The 18,397-nt window shown below is 62.6% G+C and overlaps 1 protein-coding gene across 8 annotated transcripts in view; it reads right to left on the bottom strand.

Moving 5' to 3' along the window:
- Nucleotides 1-18,397, bottom strand: part of C21H16orf96 (chromosome 21 C16orf96 homolog) — a 92,663-nt gene that overhangs the window by 6,895 nt on the left and 67,371 nt on the right. For 7 of the 8 annotated variants that reach the window (XM_062180974.1, XM_062180975.1, XM_062180976.1 and 4 more), the window contains one exon: nt 47-139. The exons of the other annotated variant lie outside the window; for it this stretch is intronic. In XM_062180974.1, the coding sequence (XP_062036958.1) occupies nt 47-139 (93 nt within the window). The remainder of the gene's footprint in view (nt 1-46; nt 140-18,397) is intronic. 8 annotated transcript variants of the gene reach the window in all.

The raw sequence follows: 18,397 nt of genomic DNA, 5'->3' as shown, positions 1-18,397 counted from the left end.
CCCACAGCCTTCAAGGGGAGGGATGGTGGGTCCTCTACCCACACACCTCATCAGCTGCCGCTGCAGGTACTCGTAGCTGTTGGCACTGGCCGGCCGGAGCCGCGCCAGCAGGTGAGCCTTACGGAGTGTGATCAGAGGCCTGTTGGAGGACAAGAACACATACAGGGCTGTCACCTGCGGCCTGCAGGGAGCTCCAGGTCCACACCTCCTCCAGGAAGCTTTCCTAGTAGAAAGGAGGTGTAGATGGGTCTGCCCACCCTCAAACACAGCCTTTTCTCCAGGAACATGTGAGGGCCACAGTGTGAGGGCTCTGAGGGGCCCTGGTAATCACTGTAAGACACAAAAAACCACTTATGCCCATTCTAAAAGGAAAAACCATAACAGGCAGAGCCCAGGAACAGACGCAGACTGGAGGGGCTGAGGGCAGGAGGGTGGGGGAGGAACTGCTGGTTTCCCTTCTGGGAGGATGAAAAAACCATGGTGCTCACAGAGCTGTGCACGCGCCAGAATCCACTGAACTGCCCGTTTCGAAATGGTGAACTTAAGTCCTACGGGCCCTGCCTCTCTAAAGAACGAAAGACAAGGTCAGCTATTAGCAGCCTTCTGGGAAAGCTGCTGGAGCCGGGGCTGCGCAGAGGCGTCCAGATGTCAAGATTCCCCTCTCTTCCTACAGCCGGCCAGGCACATGACTGTGTGCAGCAGCCATAGTAAACCAATACACACTGATCATCTGCTAAGAGCCAATGCACACGGAGAGTCTGCTTAGAGCCAATACACACGGAGGGTCTGCTTAGAGCGAATACACACTGACCATCTGCTTCGAGCCAGTACACACTGATCGTCTGCTAAGAGCCAGTACACACTGATCGTCTGCTTTGAGCCAATGCACACGGAGGGTCTGCTTAGAGCCAGTACACACTGACCATCTGCTTAGAGCCAATACACACTGACCATCTGCTTAGAGCCAATACACACTGACTGCTTAGAACGCATAGAGAAGCACACACAAAAACCACTGTTACCGTGTGACAAAGATTCTGACATGCACCCTTGTGGTGTTTCCCCATGTTTACATAAATTTTATTATTTATTTTATTTTATTTTATGACAGTGTTAGACAGTGAGAGAGAGACAGAGAGAAAGGTCTTCCTTCCATTGGTTTACCCCCCAAACGGCCGCTATGGCCAGAGCTATGCCGATCCGAAGCCAGGAGCCAGGTGCTTCCTCCTGCTCTCCCATGTGGGTGCAGGGCCCAAGCACTTGGACCATCCTCCACTGCCTTCCTGGGCCACAGCAGAGAGCTGGACTGGAAGAGGAGCAACCGGGACTAGAACCTGGCACCCATATGGGATGCCAGCGCCGCAGGCAGAGGACTAACCAAGTGAGCTTCGGTGCCGGCCCCGTTTATGTAATTTTGAAAACAAAAGCAGGATCACTGTACACACACCACTTGACGCTGTCATTTCATTTACTGGAAACATTTTTCCAGGTCATTAAATATTCTTTCACAATTGCTATCCAATGTAGCAGCCACCAGCCACACAGAGCTATTTAAATTTACACGGAGGTGAACTGAATTTAAATAAAATCTAAAATTCAGTTGCCCACTCGTGTGCACCATGTTTCAAGTGCTCAGGGGTTCCTGCCCGGGACAGCACAGCCAGGACAGCTCCACATCACACATACTACTGGAGGGGACTCTTACAAAAGTGGTGGGTGCCGGCCGGAATGAAAATTCAGTGAGTCCCCACTTCAAGCTGTGTCCGACTGCTTTCACTCTTATCAGTGATGTTGCAAGCCGGCTATCTCTGATGTGACAGAAAAATGCTGCTGTGCTCTCCAAAGCCCCTCCCCAGACACAAGCTGGCGGGCGGCGGGGGAGCTCACTGGGTCACCACACTAGGCCAGCATCACAGAGGCCCCACGAGGTCCTGCTGCTCAGAACAAATCACTGTTTCCAGTTCCTCAAACAGTTAACCGCCAAGTTCCCACACGAGCCAACATTTCCACTCACAAGTTTATCCCAAGAGAACTGGCAACAGGAATTCAAACAAATCCGTGTAAACAAACCTCGTGAGCAGCATTACTCACACAGCCAGAGTGGCAGTAACCCAAGTGCTCACCAGCACAAGAAAGGGCAGGTGCAGTGTGGGGGCCTGTGCAGTGGAATACTACACAGCCAAGGAGGGCAACACGGGGTCACTGTGCTGAGGGAGAGAGGCCACGCACCGCACACGTCCACTCCAGGGGTACTACACAGCCAAGGAGGGCAACACAGGGTCACTGTGCTGAGGGAGAGAGGCCACGCACCGCACACGCCCACTCCAGGGGTACTACACAGCCAAGGAGGGCAACACAGGGTCACTGTGCTGAGGGAGAGAGGCCACGCACCGCACACGCCCACTCCAGGGGTACTACAAGCCAAGGAGGGCAACACGGGGTCACTGTGCTGAGGGAGAGAGGCCACGCACCGCACACACCCACTCCAGGGGTACTACACAGCCAAGGAGGGCAACACAGGGTCACTGTGCTGAGGGAGAGAGGCCACGCACCGCACACGTCCACTCCAGGGGTACTACACAGCCCAGGAGAGCAACACGGGGTCACTGTGCTGAGGGAGAGAGGCCACGCACCGCACACGTCCACTCCAGGGGTACTACACAGCCCAGGAGGGCAACACGGGGTCACTGTGCTGAGGGAGAGAGGCCACGCACCGCACACGCCCACTCCAGGGGTACTACACAGCCCAGGAGAGCAACACAGGGTCACTGTGCTGAGGGAGAGAGGCCACGCACCGCACACGTCCACTCCAGGGGTACTACACAGCCAAGGAGGGCAACACAGGGTCACTGTGCTGAGGGAGAGAGGCCACGCACCGCACACGCCCACTCCAGGGGTACTACACAGCCAAGGAGGGCAACACAGGGTCACTGTGCTGAGGGAGAGAGGCCACGCACCGCACACGTCCACTCCAGGGGTACTACACAGCCAAGGAGGGCAACACGGGGTCACTGTGCTGAGGGAGAGAGGCCACGCACCGCACACGTCCACTCCAGGGGTACTACACAGCCAAGGAGGGCAACACAGGGTCACTGTGCTGAGGGAGAGAGGCCACGCACCGCACACGTCCACTCCAGGGGTACTACACAGCCCAGGAGGGCAACACGGGGTCACTGTGCTGAGGGAGAGAGGCCACGCACCGCACACGCCCACTCCAGGGGTACTACACAGCCAAGGAGGGCAACACAGGGTCACTGTGCTGAGGGAGAGAGGCCACGCACCGCACACGTCCACTCCAGGGGTACTACACAGCCAAGGAGGGCAACACAGGGTCACTGTGCTGAGGGAGAGAGGCCACGCACCGCACACGTCCACTCCAGGGGTACTACACAGCCCAGGAGGGCAACACGGGGTCACTGTGCTGAGGGAGAGAGGCCACGCACCGCACACGCCCACTCCAGGGGTACTACAAGCCAAGGAGGGCAACACTGGGTCACTGTGCTGAGGGAGAGAGGCCACGCACCGCACACGCCCACTCCAGGGGTACTACACAGCCAAGGAGGGCAACACAGGGTCACTGTGCTGAGGGAGAGAGGCCACGCACCGCACACGCCCACTCCAGGGGTACTACACAGCCCAGGAGGGCAACACGGGGTCACTGTGCTGAGGGAGAGAGGCCACGCACCGCACACGCCCACTCCAGGGGTACTACAAGCCAAGGAGGGCAACACTGGGTCACTGTGCTGAGGGAGAGAGGCCACGCACCGCACACGCCCACTCCAGGGGTACTACACAGCCAAGGAGGGCAACACAGGGTCACTGTGCTGAGGGAGAGAGGCCACGCACCGCACACGTCCACTCCAGGGGTACTACACAGCCAAGGAGGGCAACACGGGGTCACTGTGCTGAGGGAGAGAGGCCACGCACCGCACACGTCCACTCCAGGGGTACTACACAGCCAAGGAGGGCAACACAGGGTCACTGTGCTGAGGGAGAGAGGCCACGCACCGCACACGTCCACTCCAGGGGTACTACACAGCCCAGGAGGGCAACACGGGGTCACTGTGCTGAGGGAGAGAGGCCACGCACCGCACACGCCCACTCCAGGGGTACTACACAGCCAAGGAGGGCAACACAGGGTCACTGTGCTGAGGGAGAGAGGCCACGCACCGCACACGTCCACTCCAGGGGTACTACACAGCCAAGGAGGGCAACACAGGGTCACTGTGCTGAGGGAGAGAGGCCACGCACCGCACACGTCCACTCCAGGGGTACTACACAGCCCAGGAGGGCAACACGGGGTCACTGTGCTGAGGGAGAGAGGCCACGCACCGCACACGCCCACTCCAGGGGTACTACAAGCCAAGGAGGGCAACACTGGGTCACTGTGCTGAGGGAGAGAGGCCACGCACCGCACACGCCCACTCCAGGGGTACTACACAGCCAAGGAGGGCAACACAGGGTCACTGTGCTGAGGGAGAGAGGCCACGCACCGCACACGCCCACTCCAGGGGTACTACACAGCCCAGGAGGGCAACACGGGGTCACTGTGCTGAGGGAGAGAGGCCACGCACCGCACACGCCCACTCCAGGGGTACTACAAGCCAAGGAGGGCAACACTGGGTCACTGTGCTGAGGGAGAGAGGCCACGCACCGCACACGCCCACTCCAGGGGTACTACACAGCCAAGGAGGGCAACACAGGGTCACTGCGCTGAGGGAGAGAGGCCACGCACCGCACACGCCCACTCCAGGGGTACTACACAGCCAAGGATGGCAACACAGGGTCACTGTGCTGAGGGAGAGAGGCCACGCACTGCACACGCCCACTCCAGGGGTACTACACAGCCAAGGAGAGCAACACGGGGTCACTGTGCTGAGGGAGAGAGGCCACGCACCGCACATGCCCACTCCAGGGGTACTACACAGCCCAGGAGGGCAACACGGGGTCACTGGACTGAGGGAGAGAGGCCACGCACCGCACACGCCCACTCCAGGGGTACTACACAGCCAAGGAGGGCAACACAGGGTCACTGTGCTGAGGGAGAGAGGCCACGCACCGCACACGCCCACTCCAGGGGTACTACAAGCCAAGGAGGGCAACACGGGGTCACTGTGCTGAGGGAGAGAGGCCACGTACCACACACGTCCACTCCAGGGGTACTACACAGCCAAGGAGGGCAACACGGGGTCACTGTGCTGAGGGAGAGAGGCCACGCACCGCACACGTCAACTCCAGGGGTACTACACAGCTAAGGAGGGCAACACAGGGTCACTGTGCTGAGGGAGAGAGGCCACGCACCGCACACGTCCACTCCAGGGGTACTATTCAGCCCAGGAGGGCAACACGGGGTCACTGTGCTGAGGGAGAGAGGCCACGCACCGCACACGCCCACTCCAGGGGTACTACAGCCAAGGAGGGCAACACAGGGTCACTGTGCTGAGGGAGAGAGGCCACGCACCACACACGTCCACTCCAGGGGTACTACACAGCCAAGGAGAGCAACACGGGGTCACTGTGCTGAGGGAGAGAGGCCACGCACCACACACGTCCACTCCAGGGGTACTACACAGCCAAGGATGGCAACACGGGGTCACTGTGCTGAGGAAGAGAGGCCACGCACCGCACACGTCCACTCCAGGGGTACTACACAGCCAAGGAGGGCAACACAGGGTCACTGTGCTGAGGGAGAGAGGCCACGCACCGCACACGTCCACTCCAGGGGTACTACACAGCCAAGGAGGGCAACACGGGGTCACTGTGCTGAGGGAGAGAGGCCGCGCACCACACATGTCCACTCCAGGGGTACTACACAGCCAAGGAGGGCAACACAGGGTCACTGTGCTGAGGGAGAGAGGCCACGCACCGCACACGCCCACTCCAGGGGTACTACACAGCCAAGGAGAGCAACACGGGGTCACTGTGCTGAGGGAGAGAGGCCACGCACCGCACATGCCCACTCCAGGGGTACTACACAGCCCAGGAGGGCAACACGGGGTCACTGTGCTGAGGGAGAGAGGCCACGCACCGCACACGCCCACTCCAGGGGTACTACACAGCCAAGGAGGGCAACACGGGGTCACTGTGCTAAGGGAGAGAGGCCACGCACCGCACACGCCCACTCCAGGGGTACTACAAGCCAAGGAGGGCAACACGGGGTCACTGTGCTGAGGGAGAGAGGCCACGCACCGCACACGTCCACTCCAGGGGTACTACACAGCCAAGGAGGGCAACACGGGGTCACTGTGCTGAGGGAGAGAGGCCACGCACCGCACACGTCCACTCCAGGGGTACTACACAGCTAAGGAGGGCAACACAGGGTCACTGTGCTGAGGGAGAGAGGCCACGCACCGCACACGTCCACTCCAGGGGTACTACACAGCCCAGGAGGGCAACACGGGGTCACTGTGCTGAGGGAGAGAGGCCACGCACAGCACACGCCCACTCCAGGGGTACTACAAGCCAAGGAGGGCAACACTGGGTCACTGTGCTGAGGGAGAGAGGCCACGCACCGCACACGCCCACTCCAGGGGTACTACACAGCCAAGGAGGGCAACACAGGGTCACTGTGCTGAGGGAGAGAGGCCACGCACCGCACACGTCCACTCCAGGGGTACTACACAGCTAAGGAGGGCAACACAGGGTCACTGTGCTGAGGGAGAGAGGCCACGCACCGCACACGTCCACTCCAGGGGTACTAAACAGCCCAGGAGGGCAACACGGGGTCACTGTGCTGAGGGAGAGAGGCCACGCACCGCACACGTCCACTCCAGGGGTACTACACAGCCCAGGAGAGCAACAAAGGGTCACTGTGCTGAGGGAGAGAGGCCACGCACCGCACACGTCCACTCCAGGGGTACTACACAGCCAAGGAGGGCAACACAGGGTCACTGTGCTGAGGGAGAGAGGCCACGCACCGCACACGCCCGCTCCAGGGGTACTACACAGCCAAGGAGGGCAACACAGGGTCACTGCGCTGAGGGAGAGAGGCCACGCACCGCACACGCCCACTCCAGGGGTACAACACAGCCCAGGAGGGCAACACGGGGTCACTGCGCTGAGGGAGAGAGGCCACGCACCGCACACGTCCACTCCAGGGGTACTACACAGCCAAGGAGGGCAACACGGGGTCACTGTGCTGAGGGAGAGAGGCCACGCACCGCTCACGCCCACTCCAGGGGTACTACACAGCCAAGGAGCGCAACACAGGGTCACTGTGCTGAGGGAGAGAGGCCACGCACCGCACACGTCCACTCCAGGGGTACTACACAGCCAAGGAGGGCAACACGGGGTCACTGTGCTGAGGGAGAGAGGCCGCGCACCACACACGTCCACTCCAGGGGTACTACACAGCCAAGGAGGGCAACACAGGGTCACTGTGCTGAGGGAGAGAGGCCACGCACCGCACACGTCCACTCCAGGGGTACTACACAGCCCAGGAGGGCAACACGGGGTCACTGTGCTGAGGGAGAGAGGCCACGCACCGCACACGTCCACTCCAGGGGTACTACACAGCCCAGGAGAGCAACACAGGGTCACTGTGCTGAGGGAGAGAGGCCACGCACCGCACACGTCCACTCCAGGGGTACTACACAGCCAAGGAGAGCAACATGGGGTCACTGTGCTGAGGGAGAGAGGCCACGCACCGCACACGCCCACTCCAGGGGTACTACACAGCCCAGGAGAGCAACACGGGGTCACTGTGCTGAGGGAGAGAGGCCACGCACCGCACACGTCCACTCTAGGGGTACTACACAGCCAAGGAGGGCAACACAGGGTCACTGTGCTGAGGGAGAGAGGCCACGCACCGCACACGCCCGCTCCAGGGGTACTACACAGCCAAGGAGGGCAACACAGGGTCACTGCGCTGAGGGAGAGAGGCCACACACCGCACACGCCCACTCCAGGGGTACTACACAGCCCAGGAGGGCAACACGGGGTCACTGCGCTGAGGGAGAGAGGCCACGCACCGCACACGTCCACTCCAGGGGTACTACACAGCCCAGGAGGGCAACACGGGGTCACTGGGCTGAGAGAGAGAGGCCACGCACTGCACACGCCCACTCCAGGGGTACTACACAGCCAAGGAGGGCAACACAGGGTCACTGGGCTGAGGGAGAGAGGCCACGCACCGCACACGTCCACTCCAGGGGTACTACACAGCCAAGGAGAGCAACACGGGGTCACTGTGCTGAGGGAGAGAGGCCACGCACCGCACACGTCCACTCCAGAGGTACTACACAGCCAAGGAGGGCAACACGGGGTCACTGCGCTGAGGGAGAGAGGCCACGCACCGCACACGTCCACTCCAGGGGTACTACACAGCCAAGGAGGGCAACACGGGGTCACTGCGCTGAGGGAGAGAGGCCACGCACCGCACACGCCCACTCCAGGGGTACTACACAGCCAAGGAGGGCAACACGGGGTCACTGTGCTGAGGGAGAGAGGCCACGCACCGCACACGCCCACTCCAGGGGTACTACACAGCCAAGGAGGGCAACACGGGGTCACTGTGCTGAGGGAGAGAGGCCACGCACCGCACACGTCCACTCCAGGGGTACTATACAGCCCAGGAGGGCAACACGGGGTCACTGTGCTGAGGGAGAGAGGCCACACACCGCACACGCCCACTCCAGGGGTACTACACAGCCAAGGAGGGCAACACAGGGTCACTGTGCTGAGGGAGAGAGGCCACGCACCGCACACGTCCACTCCAGGGGTACTACACAGCCCAGGAGGGCAACACGGGGTCACTGTGCTGAGGGAGAGAGGCCACGCACCGCACACGTCCACTCCAGGGGTACTACACAGCCAAGGAGAGCAACACGGGGTCACTGTGCTGAGGGAGAGAGGCCACGCACCGCACACGTCCACTCCAGGGGTACTACACAGCCAAGGAGGGCAACACAGGGTCACTGTGCTGAGGGAGAGAGGCCACGCACCGCACACGTCCACTCCAGGGGTACTACACAGCCAAGGAGGGCAACACGGGGTCACTGTGCTGAGGGAGAGAGGCCACGCACCGCACACGCCCACTCCAGGGGTACTACACAGCCAAGGAGAGCAACACGGGGTCACTGTGCTGAGGGAGAGAGGCCACGCACCGCACACGTCCACTCCAGGGGTACTACACAGCCCAGGAGGGCAACACGGGGTCACTGTGCTGAGGGAGAGAGGCCACGCACCGCACACGCCCACTCCAGGGGTACTACACAGCCCAGGAGGGCAACACGGGGTCACTGTGCTGAGGGAGAGAGGCCACGCACCGCACACGCCCACTCCAGGGGTACTACAAGCCAAGGAGGGCAACACTGGGTCACTGTGCTGAGGGAGAGAGGCCACGCACCGCACACGCCCACTCCAGGGGTACTACACAGCCAAGGAGGGCAACACAGGGTCACTGTGCTGAGGGAGAGAGGCCACGCACCGCACACGCCCACTCCAGGGGTACTACACAGCCCAGGAGGGCAACACGGGGTCACTGTGCTGAGGGAGAGAGGCCACGCACCGCACACGCCCACTCCAGGGGTACTACAAGCCAAGGAGGGCAACACTGGGTCACTGTGCTGAGGGAGAGAGGCCACGCACCGCACACGCCCACTCCAGGGGTACTACACAGCCAAGGAGGGCAACACAGGGTCACTGTGCTGAGGGAGAGAGGCCACGCACCGCACACGTCCACTCCAGGGGTACTACACAGCCAAGGAGGGCAACACGGGGTCACTGTGCTGAGGGAGAGAGGCCACGCACCGCACACGTCCACTCCAGGGGTACTACACAGCCAAGGAGGGCAACACAGGGTCACTGTGCTGAGGGAGAGAGGCCACGCACCGCACACGTCCACTCCAGGGGTACTACACAGCCCAGGAGGGCAACACGGGGTCACTGTGCTGAGGGAGAGAGGCCACGCACCGCACACGCCCACTCCAGGGGTACTACACAGCCAAGGAGGGCAACACAGGGTCACTGTGCTGAGGGAGAGAGGCCACGCACCGCACACGTCCACTCCAGGGGTACTACACAGCCAAGGAGGGCAACACAGGGTCACTGTGCTGAGGGAGAGAGGCCACGCACCGCACACGTCCACTCCAGGGGTACTACACAGCCCAGGAGGGCAACACGGGGTCACTGTGCTGAGGGAGAGAGGCCACGCACCGCACACGCCCACTCCAGGGGTACTACAAGCCAAGGAGGGCAACACTGGGTCACTGTGCTGAGGGAGAGAGGCCACGCACCGCACACGCCCACTCCAGGGGTACTACACAGCCAAGGAGGGCAACACAGGGTCACTGTGCTGAGGGAGAGAGGCCACGCACCGCACACGCCCACTCCAGGGGTACTACACAGCCCAGGAGGGCAACACGGGGTCACTGTGCTGAGGGAGAGAGGCCACGCACCGCACACGCCCACTCCAGGGGTACTACAAGCCAAGGAGGGCAACACTGGGTCACTGTGCTGAGGGAGAGAGGCCACGCACCGCACACGCCCACTCCAGGGGTACTACACAGCCAAGGAGGGCAACACAGGGTCACTGCGCTGAGGGAGAGAGGCCACGCACCGCACACGCCCACTCCAGGGGTACTACACAGCCAAGGATGGCAACACAGGGTCACTGTGCTGAGGGAGAGAGGCCACGCACTGCACACGCCCACTCCAGGGGTACTACACAGCCAAGGAGAGCAACACGGGGTCACTGTGCTGAGGGAGAGAGGCCACGCACCGCACATGCCCACTCCAGGGGTACTACACAGCCCAGGAGGGCAACACGGGGTCACTGGACTGAGGAAGAGAGGCCACGCACCGCACACGCCCACTCCAGGGGTACTACACAGCCAAGGAGGGCAACACAGGGTCACTGTGCTGAGGGAGAGAGGCCACGCACCGCACACGCCCACTCCAGGGGTACTACAAGCCAAGGAGGGCAACACGGGGTCACTGTGCTGAGGGAGAGAGGCCACGCACCACACACGTCCACTCCAGGGGTACTACACAGCCAAGGAGGGCAACACGGGGTCACTGTGCTGAGGGAGAGAGGCCACGCACCGCACACGTCAACTCCAGGGGTACTACACAGCTAAGGAGGGCAACACAGGGTCACTGTGCTGAGGGAGAGAGGCCACGCACCGCACACGTCCACTCCAGGGGTACTATTCAGCCCAGGAGGGCAACACGGGGTCACTGTGCTGAGGGAGAGAGGCCACGCACCGCACACGCCCACTCCAGGGGTACTACAGCCAAGGAGGGCAACACAGGGTCACTGTGCTGAGGGAGAGAGGCCACGCACCACACACGTCCACTCCAGGGGTACTACACAGCCAAGGAGAGCAACACGGGGTCACTGTGCTGAGGGAGAGAGGCCACGCACCACACACGTCCACTCCAGGGGTACTACACAGCCAAGGATGGCAACACGGGGTCACTGTGCTGAGGAAGAGAGGCCACGCACCGCACACGTCCACTCCAGGGGTACTACACAGCCAAGGAGGGCAACACAGGGTCACTGTGCTGAGGGAGAGAGGCCACGCACCGCACACGTCCACTCCAGGGGTACTACACAGCCAAGGAGGGCAACACGGGGTCACTGTGCTGAGGGAGAGAGGCCGCGCACCACACATGTCCACTCCAGGGGTACTACACAGCCAAGGAGGGCAACACAGGGTCACTGTGCTGAGGGAGAGAGGCCACGCACCGCACACGCCCACTCCAGGGGTACTACACAGCCAAGGAGAGCAACACGGGGTCACTGTGCTGAGGGAGAGAGGCCACGCACCGCACATGCCCACTCCAGGGGTACTACACAGCCCAGGAGGGCAACACGGGGTCACTGTGCTGAGGGAGAGAGGCCACGCACCGCACACGCCCACTCCAGGGGTACTACACAGCCAAGGAGGGCAACACGGGGTCACTGTGCTAAGGGAGAGAGGCCACGCACCGCACACGCCCACTCCAGGGGTACTACAAGCCAAGGAGGGCAACACGGGGTCACTGTGCTGAGGGAGAGAGGCCACGCACCGCACACGTCCACTCCAGGGGTACTACACAGCCAAGGAGGGCAACACGGGGTCACTGTGCTGAGGGAGAGAGGCCACGCACCGCACACGTCCACTCCAGGGGTACTACACAGCTAAGGAGGGCAACACAGGGTCACTGTGCTGAGGGAGAGAGGCCACGCACCGCACACGTCCACTCCAGGGGTACTACACAGCCCAGGAGGGCAACACGGGGTCACTGTGCTGAGGGAGAGAGGCCACGCACCGCACACGCCCACTCCAGGGGTACTACAAGCCAAGGAGGGCAACACTGGGTCACTGTGCTGAGGGAGAGAGGCCACGCACCGCACACGCCCACTCCAGGGGTACTACACAGCCAAGGAGGGCAACACAGGGTCACTGTGCTGAGGGAGAGAGGCCACGCACCGCACACGTCCACTCCAGGGGTACTACACAGCTAAGGAGGGCAACACAGGGTCACTGTGCTGAGGGAGAGAGGCCACGCACCGCACACGTCCACTCCAGGGGTACTAAACAGCCCAGGAGGGCAACACGGGGTCACTGTGCTGAGGGAGAGAGGCCACGCACCGCACACGTCCACTCCAGGGGTACTACACAGCCCAGGAGAGCAACAAAGGGTCACTGTGCTGAGGGAGAGAGGCCACGCACCGCACACGTCCACTCCAGGGGTACTACACAGCCAAGGAGGGCAACACAGGGTCACTGTGCTGAGGGAGAGAGGCCACGCACCGCACACGCCCGCTCCAGGGGTACTACACAGCCAAGGAGGGCAACACAGGGTCACTGCGCTGAGGGAGAGAGGCCACGCACCGCACACGCCCACTCCAGGGGTACTACACAGCCCAGGAGGGCAACACGGGGTCACTGCGCTGAGGGAGAGAGGCCACGCACCGCACACGTCCACTCCAGGGGTACTACACAGCCAAGGAGGGCAACACGGGGTCACTGTGCTGAGGGAGAGAGGCCACGCACCGCTCACGCCCACTCCAGGGGTACTACACAGCCAAGGAGCGCAACACAGGGTCACTGTGCTGAGGGAGAGAGGCCACGCACCGCACACGTCCACTCCAGGGGTACTACACAGCCAAGGAGGGCAACACGGGGTCACTGTGCTGAGGGAGAGAGGCCGCGCACCACACACGTCCACTCCAGGGGTACTACACAGCCAAGGAGGGCAACACAGGGTCACTGTGCTGAGGGAGAGAGGCCACGCACCGCACACGTCCACTCCAGGGGTACTACACAGCCCAGGAGGGCAACACGGGGTCACTGTGCTGAGGGAGAGAGGCCACGCACCGCACACGTCCACTCCAGGGGTACTACACAGCCCAGGAGAGCAACACAGGGTCACTGTGCTGAGGGAGAGAGGCCACGCACCGCACACGTCCACTCCAGGGGTACTACACAGCCAAGGAGAGCAACATGGGGTCACTGTGCTGAGGGAGAGAGGCCACGCACCGCACACGCCCACTCCAGGGGTACTACACAGCCCAGGAGAGCAACACGGGGTCACTGTGCTGAGGGAGAGAGGCCACGCACCGCACACGTCCACTCTAGGGGTACTACACAGCCAAGGAGGGCAACACAGGGTCACTGTGCTGAGGGAGAGAGGCCACGCACCGCACACGCCCGCTCCAGGGGTACTACACAGCCAAGGAGGGCAACACAGGGTCACTGCGCTGAGGGAGAGAGGCCACACACCGCACACGCCCACTCCAGGGGTACTACACAGCCCAGGAGGGCAACACGGGGTCACTGCGCTGAGGGAGAGAGGCCACGCACCGCACACGTCCACTCCAGGGGTACTACACAGCCCAGGAGGGCAACACGGGGTCACTGGGCTGAGAGAGAGAGGCCACGCACTGCACACGCCCACTCCAGGGGTACTACACAGCCAAGGAGGGCAACACAGGGTCACTGGGCTGAGGGAGAGAGGCCACGCACCGCACACGTCCACTCCAGGGGTACTACACAGCCAAGGAGAGCAACACGGGGTCACTGTGCTGAGGGAGAGAGGCCACGCACCGCACACGTCCACTCCAGAGGTACTACACAGCCAAGGAGGGCAACACGGGGTCACTGCGCTGAGGGAGAGAGGCCACGCACCGCACACGTCCACTCCAGGGGTACTACACAGCCAAGGAGGGCAACACGGGGTCACTGCGCTGAGGGAGAGAGGCCACGCACCGCACACGCCCACTCCAGGGGTACTACACAGCCAAGGAGGGCAACACGGGGTCACTGTGCTGAGGGAGAGAGGCCACGCACCGCACACGTCCACTCCAGGGGTACTATACAGCCCAGGAGGGCAACACGGGGTCACTGTGCTGAGGGAGAGAGGCCACACACCGCACACGCCCACTCCAGGGGTACTACACAGCCAAGGAGGGCAACACAGGGTCACTGTGCTGAGGGAGAGAGGCCACGCACCGCACACGTCCACTCCAGGGGTACTACACAGCCCAGGAGGGCAACACGGGGTCACTGTGCTGAGGGAGAGAGGCCACGCACCGCACACGTCCACTCCAGGGGTACTACACAGCCAAGGAGAGCAACACGGGGTCACTGTGCTGAGGGAGAGAGGCCACGCACCGCACACGTCCACTCCAGGGGTACTACACAGCCAAGGAGGGCAACACAGGGTCACTGTGCTGAGGGAGAGAGGCCACGCACCGCACACGTCCACTCCAGGGGTACTACACAGCCAAGGAGGGCAACACGGGGTCACTGTGCTGAGGGAGAGAGGCCACGCACCGCACACGCCCACTCCAGGGGTACTACACAGCCAAGGAGAGCAACACGGGGTCACTGTGCTGAGGGAGAGAGGCCACGCACCGCACACGCCCACTCCAGGGGTACTACACAGCCCAGGAGGGCAACACGGGGTCACTGTGCTGAGGGAGAGAGGCCACGCACCGCACACGCCCACTCCAGGGGTACTACACAGCCAAGGAGGGCAACACGGGGTCACTGTGCTGAGGGAGAGAGGCCACGCACCGCACACGCCCACTCCATGGGTACTACAAGCCAAGGAGGGCAACACGGGGTCACTGTGCTGAGGGAGAGAGGCCACGCACCGCACATGCCCACTCCAGGGGTACTACACAGCCAAGGAGGGCAACACAGGGTCACTGTGCTGAGGGAGAGAGGCCACGCACCGCACACGCCCACTCCAGGGGTACTACACAGCCAAGGAGGGCAACACAGGGTCACTGTGCTGAGGGAGAGAGGCCACGCACCGCACACGCCCAGTCCAGGGGTACTACACAGCCAAGGAGGGCAACACGGTGTCACTGTGCTGAGGGAGAGAGGCCACGCACCGCACACGTCCACTCCAGGGGTACTACACAGCCAAGGAGAGCAACACGGGGTCACTGTGCTGAGGGAGAGAGGCCACGCACCGCACACGCCCACTCCAGGGGTACTACACACCCCAGGAGAGCAACACGGGGTCACTGTGCTGAGGGAGAGAGGCCACGCACCGCACACGTCCACTCCAGGGGTACTACACAGCCAAGGAGGGCAACACAGGGTCACTGTGCTGAGGGAGAGAGGCCACGCACCGCACACGCCCACTCCAGGGGTACTACACAGCCAAGGAGGGCAACACAGGGTCACTGCGCTGAGGGAGAGAGGCCACGCACCGCACACGCCCACTCCAGGGGTACTACACAGCCCAGGAGGGCAACACGGGGTCACTGCGCTGAGGGAGAGAGGCCACGCACCGCACACGTCCACTCCAGGGGTACTACACAGCCCAGGAGGGCAACACGGGGTCACTGGGCTGAGGGAGAGAGGCCACGCACCGCACACGCCCACTCCAGGGGTACTACACAGCCAAGGAGGGCAACACAGGGTCACTGGGCTGAGGGAGAGAGGCCACGCACCGCACACGTCCACTCCAGGGGTACTACACAGCCATGGAGGGCAACACGGGGTCACTGTGCTGAGGGAGAGAGGCCACGCACCACACATGTCCACTCCAGGGGTACTACACAGCTAAGGAGGGCAACACGGGGTCACTGTGCTGAGGGAGAGAGGCCACGCACCACACGTGTCCACTCCAGGGGTACTACACAGCCAAGGAGGGCAACACGGCGTCACTGTGCTGAGGGAGAGAGGCCACGCACCACACGTGTCCACTCCAGGGGTACTACACAGCCAAGGAGGGCAACACGGCGTCACTGTGCTGAGGGAGAGAGGCCACGCACCGCACACGCCCACTCCAGGGGTACTACACAGCCAAGGAGAGCAACACGGGGTCACTGTGCTGAGGGAGAGAGGCCACGCACCGCACACGCCCACTCCAGGGGTACTACACAGCCAAGGAGGGCAACACAGGGTCACTGTGCTGAGGGAGAGAGGCCACGCACCTCATGTGTCCACTCCAGGGGTACTACACAGCCAAGGAGAGCAACACGGGGTCACTTTGCTGAGGGAGAGAGGCCACGCACCGCACACGCCCACTCCATGGGTACTACACAGCCAAGGAGGGCAACACAGGGTTACTGTGCTGAGGGAGAGAGGCCACGCACCGCACACGCCCACTCCAGGGGTACTACACAGTCAAGGAGAGCAACACGGGGTCACTGTGCTGAGGGAGAGAGGCCACGCACCGCACATGCCCACTCCAGGGGTACTACACAGCCCAGGAGAGCAACACGGGGTCACTGTGCTGAGGGAGAGAGGCCACGCACCGCACACGTCCACTCCAGGGGTACTACACAGCCAAGGAGGGCAACACAGGGTCACTGGGCTGAGGGAGAGAGGCCACGCACCGCACACGTCCACTCCAGGGGTACTACACAGCCAAGGAGGGCAACACAGGGTCACTGTGCTGAGGGAAAGAGGCCACGCACCGCACACGTCCACTCCAGGGGTACTACACAGCCAAGGAGGGCAACACAGGGTCACTGTGCTGAGGGAGAGAGGCCACGCACCGCACATGCCCACTCCAGGGGTACTACACAGCCAAGGAGGGCAACACAGGGTCACTGGGCTGAGGGAGAGAGGCCACGCACCGCACACGTCCACTCCAGGGGTACTACACAGGCCAGGATGGCAACACAGGGTCACTGTGCTGAGGGAGAGAGGCCACGCACCGCACACGCCCACTCCAGGGGTACTACACAGCCAAGGAGGGCAACACAGGGTCACTGCGCTGAGGGAGAGAGGCCACGCACCGCACACGTCCACTCCAGGGGTACTACACAGCCCAGGAGGGCAACACGGAGTCACTGTGCTGAGGGAGAGAGGCCACGCACTGCACACGCCCACTCCAGGGGTACTACACAACCAAGGAGGGCAACACGGGGTCACTGGGCTGAGGGAGAGAGGCCACGCACCGCACACGCCCACTCCAGGGGTACTACACAGCCAAGGAGGGCAACACTGGGTCACTGTGCTGAGGGAGAGAGGCCACGCACCGCACACGTCCACTCCAGGGGTACTACACAGCCAAGGAGGGCAACACGGGGTCACTGTGCTGAGGGAGAGAGGCCACGCACCGCACACGCCCACTCCAGGGGTACTACACAGCCAAGGAGGGCAACACGGGGTCACTGTGCTGAGGGAGATAGGCCACGCACCGCACACGTCCACTCCAGGGGTACTACACAGCCAAGGAGAGCAACACGGGGTCACTGTGCTGAGGGAGAGAGGCCACGCACCGCACATGTCCACTCCAGGGGTAGGACACAGCCCAGGAGGGCAACACGGGGTCACTGGGCTGAGGGAGAGAGGCCACGCACTGCACACGTCCACTCCAGGGGTACTACACAGCCAAGGAGGGCAACACAGGGTCACTGTGCTGAGGGAGAGAGGCCACGCACCGCACACGCCCACTCCAGGGGTACTACACAGCCCAGGAGGGCAACACAGGGTCACTGTGCTGAGGGAGAGAGGCCACGCACCACATGTCCACTCCAGGGGTACTACACAGCCCAGGAGAGCAACACGGGGTCACTGTGCTGAGGGAGAGAGGCCACGCACCGCACACGTCCACTCCAGGGGTACTACACAGCCAAGGAGGGCAACACAGGGTCACTGTGCTGAGGGAGAGAGGCCACGCACCGCACACGTCCACTCCAGGGGTACTACACAGCCCAGGAGAGCAACACGGGGTCACTGTGCTGAGGGAGAGAGGCCACGCACCGCACACGTCCACTCCAGGGGTACTACACAGCCAAGGAGGGCAACACGGGGTCACTGTGCTGAGGGAGAGAGGCCACGCACCGCTCACGCCCACTCCAGGGGTACTACACAGCCAAGGAGCGCAACACAGGGTCACTGTGCTGAGGGAGAGAGGCCACGCACCGCACACGCCCACTCCAGGGGTACTACACAGCCAAGGAGGGCAACACTGGGTCACTGTGCTGAGGGAGAGA

Source organism: Lepus europaeus, chromosome 21, assembly GCF_033115175.1.
Source record: "Lepus europaeus isolate LE1 chromosome 21, mLepTim1.pri, whole genome shotgun sequence".
Taxonomy (NCBI): Eukaryota; Metazoa; Chordata; class Mammalia; order Lagomorpha; family Leporidae; genus Lepus; species Lepus europaeus.
The sequence above is the reverse complement of the archived record's forward strand: the minus strand, read 5'-3'. Positions and strand labels throughout refer to the sequence as shown.